Source organism: Lipotes vexillifer, unplaced genomic scaffold (assembly GCF_000442215.2).
Source record: "Lipotes vexillifer unplaced genomic scaffold, Lipotes_vexillifer_v1.1 scaffold121, whole genome shotgun sequence".
NCBI lineage: Eukaryota > Metazoa > Chordata > Mammalia > Artiodactyla > Lipotidae > Lipotes > Lipotes vexillifer.
In genome coordinates this window covers 1,064,525-1,078,381 of record NW_006773122.1, presented here as the reverse complement: position 1 = coordinate 1,078,381, position 13,857 = coordinate 1,064,525, and the positions used below count along the sequence as shown (strand labels likewise).

At 51.3% G+C, this 13,857-nt stretch overlaps 1 protein-coding gene across 4 annotated transcripts in view; it reads right to left on the bottom strand.

Annotated features, from left to right (window-relative positions):
- Nucleotides 1-13,857, bottom strand: part of TNIP1 (TNFAIP3 interacting protein 1) — a 47,301-nt gene that overhangs the window by 28,233 nt on the left and 5,211 nt on the right. For 3 of the 4 annotated variants that reach the window (XM_007448036.1, XM_007448035.1, XM_007448034.1), the window contains exons 1-2: nucleotides 2,914-3,049; nucleotides 1,595-1,729 (exon numbers count right to left, since the gene is read on the bottom strand). In XM_007448036.1, coding sequence (XP_007448098.1) covers nucleotides 1,595-1,729; nucleotides 2,914-3,049 — 271 coding nt within the window. Of the gene's footprint in view, nucleotides 1-1,594; nucleotides 1,730-2,913; nucleotides 3,086-13,857 lie in introns of those variants that run through there. The other variant, XM_007448033.1, reaches the window with a different exon arrangement.

The following is a 13,857-nucleotide window of genomic DNA, read 5'->3' as shown; positions in this document are numbered from 1 at the left end:
TCCCTACACAAGTCTGGGAAAATGGGAGGTGGTCCCAGCAGGGCCCGGTAGCCTGGGAGAACGACTGGCTCTGGAATGACGGGGTAGAACCTGGGCAGAGAGACCATATTCCCTGGATTTGCTGGGAAAATCCCAAGGTGGCCACTGCTCCTTGCTACCCTGGACCTGCCTCAATGATGACAAGGATAACAATTTACAATTAACAAAGTATTTTTATATTTATTATCTCAGCCAATTCTCAAGACGGCTCTGTGTCCCCATTTTAAAGGTAAGAAAACTGAGGCATGGAAAGGTCACCAACGGGCCCACAGTCACACAGTTGGCAACTGCAGACAGAACCAGGACTCAAACTTAGCTCTCCTTCCCCGAATTCCTGGCACTCTGGCCACAGGGGGCCCCTTGAGGGGAGTTGCACGGCTCCCTCTGGGGATAGGCCCGGCACCCATCCAGGACTCAGAAAGCGCTACTGAATGGACAAGTAGAAGCTGGAAACATCCATTGCCTGAAGAACAGTGGACTCTGTGAGCATCACTTTCCTCCATGTGTCCATTCACTAAATATAGCCAGCAGCCAAATGGAAGGTTGGCACGCTGGCATGGGCTGAGACCGTAAGGTGGGGCTGCAGCAGGAGGCATCTGAGCCCCATGTCGGGGAGCACCTTTTCCTCCCTAGACCCAGACCTTGTCCTGGACTTGGAGACATGCCAGGGGAATGCATGGTGATCACACACAGGACTTTAACCCTAAGTCATAGTCAACGCTTTCCTTTAATAGGTAGCATATGGGGCTTCCCTGGTGGTGTAGTGGTTGAAAGTCCGCCTGCTGATGCAGGGGACACGGGTTCGTGCCCCGGTCCGGGAGGATCCCGCATGCCGTGGAGCGGCTGGGCCCGTGAGCCGTGGCCGCTGAGCCTGCGCGTCCGGAGCCTGTGCTCCACAACGGGAGAGGCCACAGCGGTGAGAGGCCTGCGTACCGCAAACTTAGTAACTGGATGATCTCGAGTAAATTGCTTAACCTCTCTATGCTTCAGTTTCCTCACCTATGACTTAGGGCAAAAAAAAAAAAAAAAAAGGTAGCATATGGACCTGACATCTGAAAGACACTGCAGCAGGCTGATAGGCAAATCTAGTTCTTCCACAGGCCTCAGCTTCCTCACCTGTAAAATGGAAGGAGGGGGGCCAGACCAGAGAGCTTCTGACTCAGATGCCAACTCTAGTGACCCAAAGTGGCTGCCTGGAGCATGATGCCGGGCACATAGTAGCTGCTCATTAAATATTTGCTGAATAAGTTACGCTGATAAAGATCCTGAGTCCACATCCTGGGTGCAGTGGATTGTTGTGATCCATTTCTAATGTTTGCCAGGGCCTCAGGACTGCTGAGTCACCAGCTATTTTTGGACAAGGTTATTCTGAAGTCCTTTCCAAATCTGACCTTCTGGGGGATTCTATAGCCAGAACATGACTGGGAGGATGGCCTGCGGCCTAAGGATAAATGAAGGAGAGGTGGATTTCTGATTAAGAAGGGAGTCCACGGTTAAGGGATTAGAAAGTAAGGAGTACAGGCAAGGCAGAGGACCGCCTGGGCTCCTCTTGTACCTGTGAGCTCAGCCAGGTGGTCGAAGGAGGCCAAAGAGGGAGACGGCGGTGGCAGCAGCTCACTGTCCTTGACCAGCTCCTCTGCCTTCTGCCGCAGCCTGGACGCTTCCATCTGGGACTCTTCCAAAAGCTCCCCTGGGGAGACAATGGGGGAAGGAGGCACAAAAGGAATTACTCGGTTCAGTGTGCTCGTTCTCCCATCCCTAGCCTCTAAGCCTGCTTCTACCTGGGTTCTGGAGCTGCAGGCCCTGGGTTTCACTCCCTGCATCACCTTGTGGGCTGAGTGGGACACACGTCATTCTAGCCCACAACCAGAAAGAGGCCTGATAAGGAAGAGCCCTGCAACCAGGGGAAAAGGAGCAGAGGGGAATCTAGAACAAACTCCTGGTCCCTGGCACCCTCTTCCTGCCCGACTCCCACCGCACCTGGCTGGGGACTCCACAAAGCCAGGGGCTCTTTTAGGCCCACCATCATGGTCCCGGGGGGCTACCCACAGCCTACGGCCTGCAGTCAGGGACTGCCTGAAGGGAGGAGACCCTCCATAACATCAACCACCCCTCTGGGTCTCGTTTGCCTTCTTTTGTAAGTGGAGACAGGGAAACTCCATCCCTCCTCCCCCAATCTGCCATTCCAAGGAGAAATCTGCCAAGCAAGGAGAAAGCATTTGGAAAATCGGGAGCTGTGCTCACCCCCAAAGCCTAAGCTCAGAGAAGGTGGCAGCAAGGCAAAGGAATAGTTTTAGGAGTTTGGAGGAAAGAGAGTCCCCTCTGGATGGGGAAGTCAATGAAAGCCTCTCGTGGAGGAAAAGACGGCATCTGAGCTGGGTACTGACAGATGGGGACCAGTCACTCACGTGGAGGTAAGCAGGCTTGCTCTGGGCAGTGGCGACAGCTTGAGGAAAAGCCAGGAACAGAGAAACCAAGGGGCCTCCTCCCGCCTTGCTTCAAGCCAAGCTCAGCTCCCTGCTCTAACACTTGGGGACCGTACCCTGGTTGCCCTGGTGATGCCAGCTCTCCCCATTTCTGGTGCTTCTGGAAGATGGGTCATTCTGTTTCCCTGCCTGCTAATTGGGCCTGCCAGCTCCCTCTCCGCCACCCCAGGCCTCCTTCTCAGTCCCTCAGGGTATTCTGAGTCTTGTCCTCATGGTTCTGGGGTGCCAGGGACTCAGGGCTGGGAATACTGCCACCGTGCTACAGAAGTACACAAAGACACAGCTGCGGGGCAGGAGGGAGAGGGAGGACTTGGGCAGAAGCATATGCCAGCTGGCACTGCAGGCTGCAGGGAGGAGGCTCGCAGGCAGAGTGCAGGGTCTGCTTTACCTAACATCTTTATCCCTTGCATTTTTTCCTTCAGTCTGGAATTCTCCTCCACTAGGCGCTCAAAAGCTGCGGACACCTCGCCCAGAGGTACGCCGCCCCCAGGGTCGTAGATCCGGTATGGTCCTCTCCCTTCCATGATGGTGGCTCAGCCCCTGCCGTGGTGCCCGCCTGGCTGTAAGGACAACAGCAGTATGTCAGGGGGCTGGCCAAGCCACTGAGGCGTCCTAGTCAATCAGTGCCCCAGGAGGCAGTCACCATAACCCAGAAGAGAACACAGCACTTCAGACTGCCTGGCCACAGTACAGCAGAGCAGAACAGTCACCTCCTTTGATCCGGAAACTTTGCCTCTATTAATGCAACCTAAGAATGGCATCAGTTTCTTTTAGCAGCCTCACTGTACCACCGGTTCATTTGGAACAGCAGTCAACTGTGAGGTGCAATGTGGAGTACAAGAAAGAGCACTGGCCTTGGAGTCAAAACACTTGAGCTCATGTCCTGTTGACAGGGTCCAGAAGAAGAGGACCCTGCATCACTGCATCTGCAGCGCCCAGCATGGTGTTAGCTATGACAGGAATGCCCAATAAACACTTATCAAATGAATAAATAGTCTAGCTATTAACTCACTGTGGGATTGTGGGCAGTCCCTTCCCCTCTTGGAGGAGGGGAAATGAAAGTCTTACGCTACATCAGTGATCTTTAAAATGAAATGTTAGTGCCCAAAGGGATAAGCAAGTCAATCCAATCCGAATTTCCATTTATATGTGCACTATCTTTTTTAAAAGAAAGAACAAGAAGAAAACCCCCTGACTAATATTTACTATACGAATTGACACTGTCAACCTCCTCCTTCCAGTTCTAATGGACAGATGGATTTTCTGTTCATCTGCTTGTGCAGCAAGTGCTCTGCATTACTCTGTTCAATTTCACCGGCTTTATTTCATTTCAAACCACTGTGCAAAGTGATTTCAGAATCCGAGTTCTGTGACTTAGCAGAGAAACTTCTTTCTTGCATTCATTCATTCCACAATTATTTATTGAGCATCTATTCTGTGCTGGGTGCTAGTCTAGGTGCTAGGTAATTATCAGCAAACAAAATAGACAAAAATCTTTCTTGGAGCTTACATTCTAGTGATGGAGGTAGATAAGTAGATACATAGTGAGAGAGATGAACATAGTATTAGGGGTGATAAAAACATCTACGGACAAAAATTAAGCAGGAAGTTTGAGGCAGGGACTTTATAGAAGGAGGTGAGGGAACTAGCCATGCAGATATCTGGGGGAATAATATTTCAGGCAGAGAGAACAGTAAGTGCAAAGGCCCTGAGGCTAAAAAACTGATTCAGCCTCCAGCCCTACAAAGAGCTTACTAACCACGAAAGAGCTCCAAAGGCCTCCACCGGGGACTTCAGAAGGACTTGGGGCCCCGAAACCTCCCTCCCAAGATCACCACCCCCAAGGCCAAAACGATTTCAGTCACGAGTCCTCAAAGGCCCTTTGAGCACCCACAAGTGCTCACTGCAAGAAAAGAGTAAAAAGGGACTAATAGTAACAGCCACCATTCATTAACCTACCTGCCAGGCACTGCATTAAGCCCTTCGGATGCATTATCTCAGTCAAACGGCACAACAACCCTAAAATACATAGTAAATTATCCTCACTTTATAATGGAGGCTTGGTGAGGTTAAGTAACTCAGCCAGGATTACACAGCCAGCAAGTGAGGGCCAAGATGAAAATCCAGTTCCACCTAAGAAAGCCGAGCTAATCACCTGCTATCCTCACACAGCTGCCAAGACTCAGGCCAGACAGGCAAAATGCAAGTTCAAGCCTATTTGCAGGGTAACATGGGTACCTTCTGGGCTGTTTCCCCTGCCTTGCAGCACAAGAGATAAACAAGGATTTTGCCCAGAGGGTCCACATTACCATGGGATGCCATGAGCCAGGAGGAAAAACAAAATTCTGGTGAGAGGGATCTTTCCCCCAAAGACTAACGAAAAAGACAAACACACACTTGAGAGGCACCCACGCCCTGCTGAGCCCCACAAAGGCAAAGGACAGCTGCCCACACACCCAACACAAAAGTCACCAGCCTGCTTAGGGGGGACTTATTTTTAACTTGAAAGGTCAATGTTACATGGCAGAGCAATAAAGCTTTGAAGTGGTCACTGAATTAAAAGCCAGTGTGGGTAAGGCACTCGGCACAAGGACTAGCATATAGCAAGGAGCTTGAAATGTTGGTAGACGTTGGGGGCATCCTTCCTCTACGCTCCCCTTTCTCCTGTGTGCCTCTCCAGCAAGCCCTTACGCCCAGTATGGAATATATATGACTGGGGTAAGCCTATGTGCATCTGACTGAGAACCTCCTGGAGGCAGGGGCATGCTCTCCTCATCTCTGTTGCCAGCACAGGCCTGGCACGTGGGAGGTGAGCCCTGATTATGAGCTGAATGGAGTTCACAGATGGGGGGACCAAGAGCCGGAGGGGCCGTAGCCACCTTTGGTGATAAGTGACAGCAGGAGTCCGGGTTCCTGCTCACCACTCCACACTCACCCTACATGGAACTCACAGCTGACATTATGTGATGATTTGGGAATGTTTTTACTCCACATCTGGCTTGCCCAATAGATTAGAAGCTCCACGAGAGCAGGGGCCGAGATCACCTGGTCTACCAGGGTATCTTCGGAGTGGTCCAGAATAGAGCCCCAATAAACCTCGAATCAAAACAGAGAGACAGAAAGGGCCAGAGGAACCCTTGACCCTACGCCTGCCTCCTGACAGGCCATGTGCAAACATCCTGAGAGCCTAACCGTGATCCACGGACCAGAAGCACCTGGACAGCCATATACTTCCAGAATCAAGGCTGGCACAGCCAAGATCTCTCAGAGATGCCCAGATGTAAGGCCAAGCGACAGAGCAGGATGCAGGATACAGGAACTGAAACCCCACCTCCACATCCTCCAAACCATGCATGCTCTCCCTCAGCACTGGGGAGCCAACAGGGAAGCGGACTCACGGGAAGCAGCGGAGGGGCAGGCAGGGCTATTCTCCTGACTCCAGCCTGGGCAGCTTGGGGGCAGGGGGAGAAACAGGCTACAGGCAGAGGGAGCCCAGACCAAACAGTCTACTGTGAGAAAGTCCTTTCTGGAGATGAGAGGAGCTGCCCGAGGGAGGGTCTGGGCTTCTGGAGGAAAGAAACACAAAGACAGGAATGGGGAATTTCCACGTCCTGCTGACCTCATGCCCAGACGGTCAGCGGCAGCTCCAGGATGACCGCCGGGCAGATGGGAACTCTCCTCCTGGTCTGTGTGGGTTTTAGGCCTTTCCTGGAGAGGGGACCCATTCCCAGGATGACAGAGCTGGACAGGAATCTCCAAGGGCAACAAGGCCAAGCCCATTACCAGGCGCCCCAGGGCTCTCGGAATGCGGGGCTGCATCACTGTCCTGCCTCCCCGGCTGACAGCACATTTCCCCTCTGTCACAGACCGCAGGAGTGGGTGTGGACAGGAGAAGGAGGCGCTGACCACCCACACGCCTTGCACGGGGCAGTACGGGAGCTCAGCGCCTAGGCATCCCGGGGCATGAGCTCACCTGACCCTCACTCATGGTGTGAGGGCAGCAGTCAGGCCCCAGAGCAGGAACACCAAGGTCACACAAAACATCAGGATGGAGCTGGAAGGTGCCTGCTCTCTCTCCAGTCTGCCAGTGCCCCCACCCTCCATTTCTGCTCCTGTGCTGCAATCCCACTGCAAAGCAGAGGCCCCATCCACGTTCTTGCCACGTCTGGCCTGGACCCCATACCCACCTGAGCCGGGTTCCTCTAAATTTAAAGCTACAGATCAGGTGACCCGCCAGCAGTGGACACCAACCTGCCTTCCAAAAACAGAAACCGTCGGTGGGGAAGAGGCAGCCAGCTCAGACCTTCTTCCAAGACAAGATCTTGGCTCAGGGCAGGGGGCTGGGATCCCACAGCCCACCCGGAGAGGCCTGGGGGTGCCCGCTGGAACCAGAAAGTCCCGATTTAGGGGCAAAAAAGGGCCCAGAGAGATGGCAGGCCAGGCAGCGACCACAGAGTGAAACGACGGAGGTGATCCTGTTGAAACTGAAGGAGCCACCAGCCCAAAAAAGGAGGAAGAGCTGGCGTGACAGGACGACAGGTGAGCAGCTAAGGGGATCGGGGGGGTGGGAACATGGGCCCAAATCACAACCTCCACCCAAGAGGATGATGACGGTTGAAAAAGGCTAGATTCAGAATTAAATTTACACTCCAGCTTCTGCAGTGAAATGCTTCAGCCCATCAGAAGCTGCCTTGTGATCAGCCATGTGCTGGTGCCAGAAGTAGGGGCTGCTAGGTATGAATGAATGATATGAATTTGCATAGCCAGTAACATTTGCAAAATACCTAGAGTTTCCCAAGCATTGTTTTCCTGTCACAACAGCCTCGGAAAGAAGGCATGGCTGATGTCTGTTCGACAGATGAGGAAACTGAGGACCACTTGGGAACTTAGTGTGATCTAATGCCACTGGGCACTGGCTGCATCCTGAGGTCAGTTAGACGCTGCAGCTCTGGGGGAAGTGAAGTTCTCCCCGGACCAGAGGAAAACTCCTGAGTAGATCTCTGGTACTGGGAGTTGGGAGGTCACGGTGGCCAGCAGCCTCATCCCCAGGCAAAGGCAGGGGCTGGCAGGGATGCTGGTGGGTGGGGGTGACAGCATGGTGAAGGGAAGGGGTCTTCAGGAGGAAGGCACAGGACAGGAAATCAGAGGTCCTGATGTCTACTCTCTTGCCCGCTCTGATGGGCATGGGCAAGCTGTCCACTCTCTGTACCTCAGTTCCCTCACAGGCACAGGGAGGAACCTGGACCAGAGAGAAACTAGGTGATGACTTAAAACTGGCCTAAGGATCCATGGAGACGCAAGCCTTGGCTTGGGAGCCAGCCACAAGGCAAGGAAAGAGAGGGGACCCAGCACACTGGAGATAAAACAGCCTTGGAGTCAGGAAGAAAGGGGCCCAGTAGGGTGGGATCTGAGGGTAAGCAGGTGAGGCACGCAGGGTGCAAAACAGAAGGGGGCGCCCAAGGGCACGCAAGAGACCCTGAGCGGGAGCCCTCCTTACACACTGCACCTGGGGCCTCACCTGCGCCTGCCTCCCCCTGGTCCAGCTCTGCCCACCCCTGCAGGCTGTGTGATACCCCTCACCTTTTCTGAGCCTCAGCTGCCTCATCTGCAAAATAGGAATAATAATAGAATCCACTGCAGGTCAGATTAAGGAAGTTAAATGAAATAATATATGTATAATTGGAAGGGAGTTCTCACTTTCTACTTCCCAATTGTTTATTTAACAAAGAAATGTATTCATTTTGTAATAAGATTTCCTAAACAGTAATAGTAATAGTACCTCACTAAGTACTTGGCACTCAGTAGGTTCTTACTAAAAGGTTGAGGCAGCCCCATAACTGTGCCCAGCTGATTAGTTATGGCATCCACTTAATTTCTGTGAACTGCAAATAACTGTTAAGCAGGGACACTGGGACACCATAGCTGGTGAAGCTGAAGCTACAAGAAGCCCACGGACCAAGGCGATGCTCATGAAAGATTAGGAATCATCTGAGTCTCATTTTCCTCAATTACAAATGGGAATATCTTGCAAGTCCCCCAAGGGCTAACGGGAAGTGAGGCATCATGAAAGGACCTCACAAACTAAAGCAAAAATCTGTCCACATCTGCACTTCGTGATGACCTCCAGTCCTCCTCATCCATTTCACAATCAGGGAAACTGGGGCTCCAGGTCCATCCATCAAAGAGCAGGCAGTGCCCTCTTGATGACTGTCAGCAGAGAGACAGCACCTGCTTTAGATGGTTTGTACCCAGGGAGCCCGCCTTAGCATCCTCACCAGTGAGGAGCCAAAGATTTAATCAGTCTTTCCAACCAATTCAGTAATAAAGAGGCTGCAGGCATGGGGTGTAATATGAGGAACAGGTGGGGCTCAGGAGTCGTAGGATCTAGTCAACATACACCAAGGCAAAATATCTTCCATCACCCAGCCTCAGTTTTCTAAAAGGAGAGGTTAGCAACAATAGCAATAACACAACAAAAGGGGGAAAAGACTAGACAGACTTTAAGGCCCCTTCTAGTTCTAACATTCCAGAACTTGCTATTTATTGTCATCCCTTTCTAAAACCTTCTGACCTTGAAAAGCCTGCTCTCCCCAGCTCCAATCCCTCCCAACGCCCAAGCAGATTTCCCTGCCTCATCAATCCTCCTGCAGTGCTATCAGGGGTGCTGTCGCCTCCCCAAGAGCAGTGAGAAACCCCTGGATGATGTCTGCAGCCCTTCCCCAGGTCCTGCCCTCCTCTCTGGCCTGCACCCAGGCTCTCCAGCTCAGCCCGAGAACTGTGTCCTTCAAACATGGCACACGTCTCTGTGTCCTTCGTCCCCTCCTCCCCTCCACTGACTCACCCACAGAGGGAGCCCCACTGCCCCCACTTAGCCTCCAAGACCCAGGCTTTACACTATCAGCCTAGGGACAGTGGGGAGGACCAGGGCCATCAGCTGGCTGGAAACGCTGCAAAAGTCGACCAAAGAGCATCTAACTAAAGCTGCGAGAGGGCCTGACAGTTGTGTGCTACCATATGCAAGGCACTAGGCTGGCATCATTACCAACATTATTACCTCATTTTCTTCTCACCACACAGAGATAAAAATTCTTATCCCTGTTTTCCAGCAAGGAAACCAATCCTCTCCACTAGATGGCATAATCTCTATTTTTCAGATGAGAAAGCAGACTCAGAGAGGTTAAGTCACTTGCCTAAGGACACACAGCCGGTTAGTGGCAGAACAAAGAATCCAGCCTTGATCTATCAGACTTCAACATCGGTGCCCTTTCCACTGGCCTGCACTGACTGAGAGGCACAGGGCTCTGTGCCTCAGGGGGAGGACACCAGTCCTGCCTGTTGTCCCAGTGTCAGGAACATGCCCCAGGTTCTAGGTCCCTACCTCTATGTGTTGCTAACTTTGCCTCAGGTACCAGTCTGCCCTTGATTGCCAGCAGGCAGCAAGACTTAGACTCTCAGGATGAAAGGAAGCTCAGGGGAAATTCAGTCCTGTGCTTATCCGGTCCCCAGGGGAGCCAGGGGACTCTGGTTGACCATCTTTAGTGACCCAGACCAACTTCCTCCTCCAGGAGCCTCCCCTGGGCAGCCAGCATTGGCTGTAGTTAGGCTACTGCCAGTTCTGCTTCCACTGGCCCTTGCTCTGCTTCCTGGGGTTCCCTAGGATAAGGAACAAGATGACCCTCTTCTCCATCTCAGCCCTGAGGAGATTTGGAACCTGCAGCATTCTCTCAAAGCAGATTAGCCCTTGTCCCCTGCATCGTCCTTTGTAAGGACTGGCTTCCAGACCCCTCCGCATCCACCCCCTCAACCCTCCACCCCCACCCTATCTGCAGCTGGCTTTGAAACTGGACACAACACTCCAGGTGTGGTTTGCCTGACCAAAGAGAGCAAGTTTCACCTCCACCCTTTTAGGTATTATGTTTCTATTGATGTCGCCTTGTGGACATTTGCTTTTCCTATAGCTGGCTGCCCACACTAAAGAATGTCCTTTCTCAATGACGTCAACAATCAGGCTTGTATAACTAATTGGCTGAGAAGAAAGTTCTCTTGTAGAAAAGTATGCTTGAGGAGGTTTCAACTATCTAAAGGGTCAGAGGTAACTGACTGGGTAATTGCCTATTTAAGTAAGCTAGGAATCTCTGTGTCACTGTACACAGAGACTGGACAAAGATGTGCACTGCCACACACTCTGTAACAGCAAAAATGTCCTGAATGTTCATTAAGTGGGGACTAGTTTAATAAACTACGGTGCATTCATTCAACGTACTACTTATACAGCCATCAAAAAGAATGGGACAGACTGCTTTGCAATGACAGAAAGGTGCCCATAAAATATTGTTAAGGGGACTTCCCTGGTGGCGCAGTGGTTAAGAATCTGCCTGCCAGGGGACACATTGCCAGCAGGCAGCAAGACTTAGACTCTCAGGATGAAAGGAAGCTCAGGGGAAATTCAGTCCTGTGCTTATCCGGTCCCCAGGGGAGCCAGGGGACTCTGGTTGACCATCTTTAGTGACCCAGACCAACTTCCTCCTCCAGGAGCCTCCCCTGGGCAGCCAGCATTGGCTGTAGTTAGGCTACTGCCAGTTCTGCTTCCACTGGCCCTTGCTCTGCTTCCTGGGGTTCCCTAGGATAAGGAACAAGATGACCCTCTTCTCCATCTCAGCCCTGAGGAGATTTGGAACCTGCAGCATTCTCTCAAAGCAGATTAGCCCTTGTCCCCTGCATCGTCCTTTGTAAGGACTGGCTTCCAGACCCCTCCGCATCCACCCCCTCAACCCTCCACCCCCACCCTATCTGCAGCTGGCTTTGAAACTGGACACAACACTCCAGGTGTGGTTTGCCTGACCAAAGAGAGCAAGTTTCACCTCCACCCTTTTAGGTATTATGTTTCTATTGATGTCGCCTTGTGGACATTTGCTTTTCCTATAGCTGGCTGCCCACACTAAAGAATGTCCTTTCTCAATGACGTCAACAATCAGGCTTGTATAACTAATTGGCTGAGAAGAAAGTTCTCTTGTAGAAAAGTATGCTTGAGGAGGTTTCAACTATCTAAAGGGTCAGAGGTAACTGACTGGGTAATTGCCTATTTAAGTAAGCTAGGAATCTCTGTGTCACTGTACACAGAGACTGGACAAAGATGTGCACTGCCACACACTCTGTAACAGCAAAAATGTCCTGAATGTTCATTAAGTGGGGACTAGTTTAATAAACTACGGTGCATTCATTCAACGTACTACTTATACAGCCATCAAAAAGAATGGGACAGACTGCTTTGCAATGACAGAAAGGTGCCCATAAAATATTGTTAAGGGGACTTCCCTGGTGGCGCAGTGGTTAAGAATCTGCCTGCCAATGCAGGGGACACGGGTTCGAGCCTTAGTCCGGGAAGATCCCACATGCCGCGGAGCAACTGAGCCCGTGTGCCACAACTACTGAATCCCATGCGCCTAGAGCCCGTGCTCCGCGACAAGAGAAGCCACTGCAATGGTGAAGCCCACACACCACAATGAAGAGCAGCCCCCGCTCGCCACAACCAGAGAAAGCCCATGCGCAGCAACTAAGACCCAACGCAACCAAAAATAAATAAATAAATATTTATATATTAAGAAAAAAATTGTTAAGGAAAAAAGCAAAGTATAGATTTATATGTATAATAGGATACTATTTATTAAACAGCACACAACTACGTGTGCATATATGTGTGTGTGTGTGTATATGTATACATAGATGTATAAAATCTTAAATGTGCATAGAAAAAGGTCTGGAAAGATACACACCAAACTGCTGCTAGTAGAGAGATCTAGAGAAGGACTTGGGCTAGGGGACTGTAATCAAAAAAAAAATTTTTTTAACCTAGTCTTTTAACTCTTTACAACAGAATCTAGTCCTGTTCTATTTTTAAAATTAATTTTAAAATACAGGCAGGAGAGAAGGAGGAGAAAAGAACACAACTTTCATTTTTTACGTTATACCTTTATTATTGCTTGAGTTTTTGGAGTTTTTCCTCTAATGAATACATGTTATTTTGTAACACTTTTAAAGGGAGAGTTTAATTTTTTGTTTGTTTTCAATTTAAGTGGCTTGACAGGGCCAGAACAATAGGTAAGGGCTATTGTTCTGGCACCAAATGAGGCTGGAGGGCTGTGGGCAGGGATGAGAGCCTCCTTATTATGAATCTGCTTCACGTGGACAGACAGGCTATAGGGACTGAATCATAAATAACGAGGGAAAGTCCAGGGACAAGTTTTCTAGTCAAGGAATGTGGTAGAGGGAGACCTGGCAACTGTAAAGAAGAGTTTCAACCTGGAACCCGACAGAAAGGATCTGGTTTCAGGAAGGTCAGGGCTGGGCTTGAGGTGACAAAGGCGGGAAGAAAAGCACCGGACTTTGGTGCTGGAAACAAGGGCGAAGCTTCCCACCCACTGCCTGTGGGCCCTCACACAGGGACTTATACCTGTTTTGCTGGAGAGGAAGCCGAGTCAAAACAGGTGCAGAGCTGGGCTCAAGGTGGCACGGTTCCCAAGGGACAAAGGAGAACAGCCCCACCTGATCATCAGTCCCCAGCCTGTACTCCCCACTGCCAACAGCCCCCTAAGAAGGGCTGAGAAGGCAGCCCAAGCAACCCCAGCCCGCTTTCTTTCACCTCCTCACAGTTCTTGGGATCCACAGGTACAAATACTCTGCGCCGAGAAGCCCGGCTTCCCTCCCAGCAGCTGTGACTATCTTAACCTAGGAGGAGCACATCCGCTATCAGCCACAGGGACAAAGAGCACCAGGCCCAACCTTGGGACAAAAGGGAAGGGAGGGCTTCCCTGGTGGCGCAGTGGTTGAGAGTCCTCCTGCCGATGCAGGGGACACGGGTTCGTGCCCTGGTCCGGGAAGATCCCACATGCCGCGGAGCGGCTGGGCCCGTGAGCCATGGCCGCTGAGCCTGTGCGTCCGGAGCCTGTGCTCCGCAACGGGAGAGGCCACAACAGTGAGAGGCCCGCGTCCCGCAAAAAAAAAAAAAAAAAAAAAAAAAAAGGAAGGGAGACTCGACTGTCCTCCAGTCCACCTGACCCCAAAATGCCCAAAGCTGATTTATCCAACAAAGGCTTTCTCCAGCCCTGTAACTCCCTCCTCCAAGGGGGAAGATGACAACTTTTGAGAATTCCCCTCATATCAAATATGGTGGAAAGAGGGTTTAATGGGTTCAACTCCTGGTTCTGCTCCCTCACCAAGTGACCCTGAGCAGTCCTCACTTTCCTGGTTTCTGCTCCCTGGGGAAATGCTGCGAGGACCAACTGGGAACACTCTGTAGACTCTCCCAACAGGAGCCACAGTGGTTAGGAAGAGA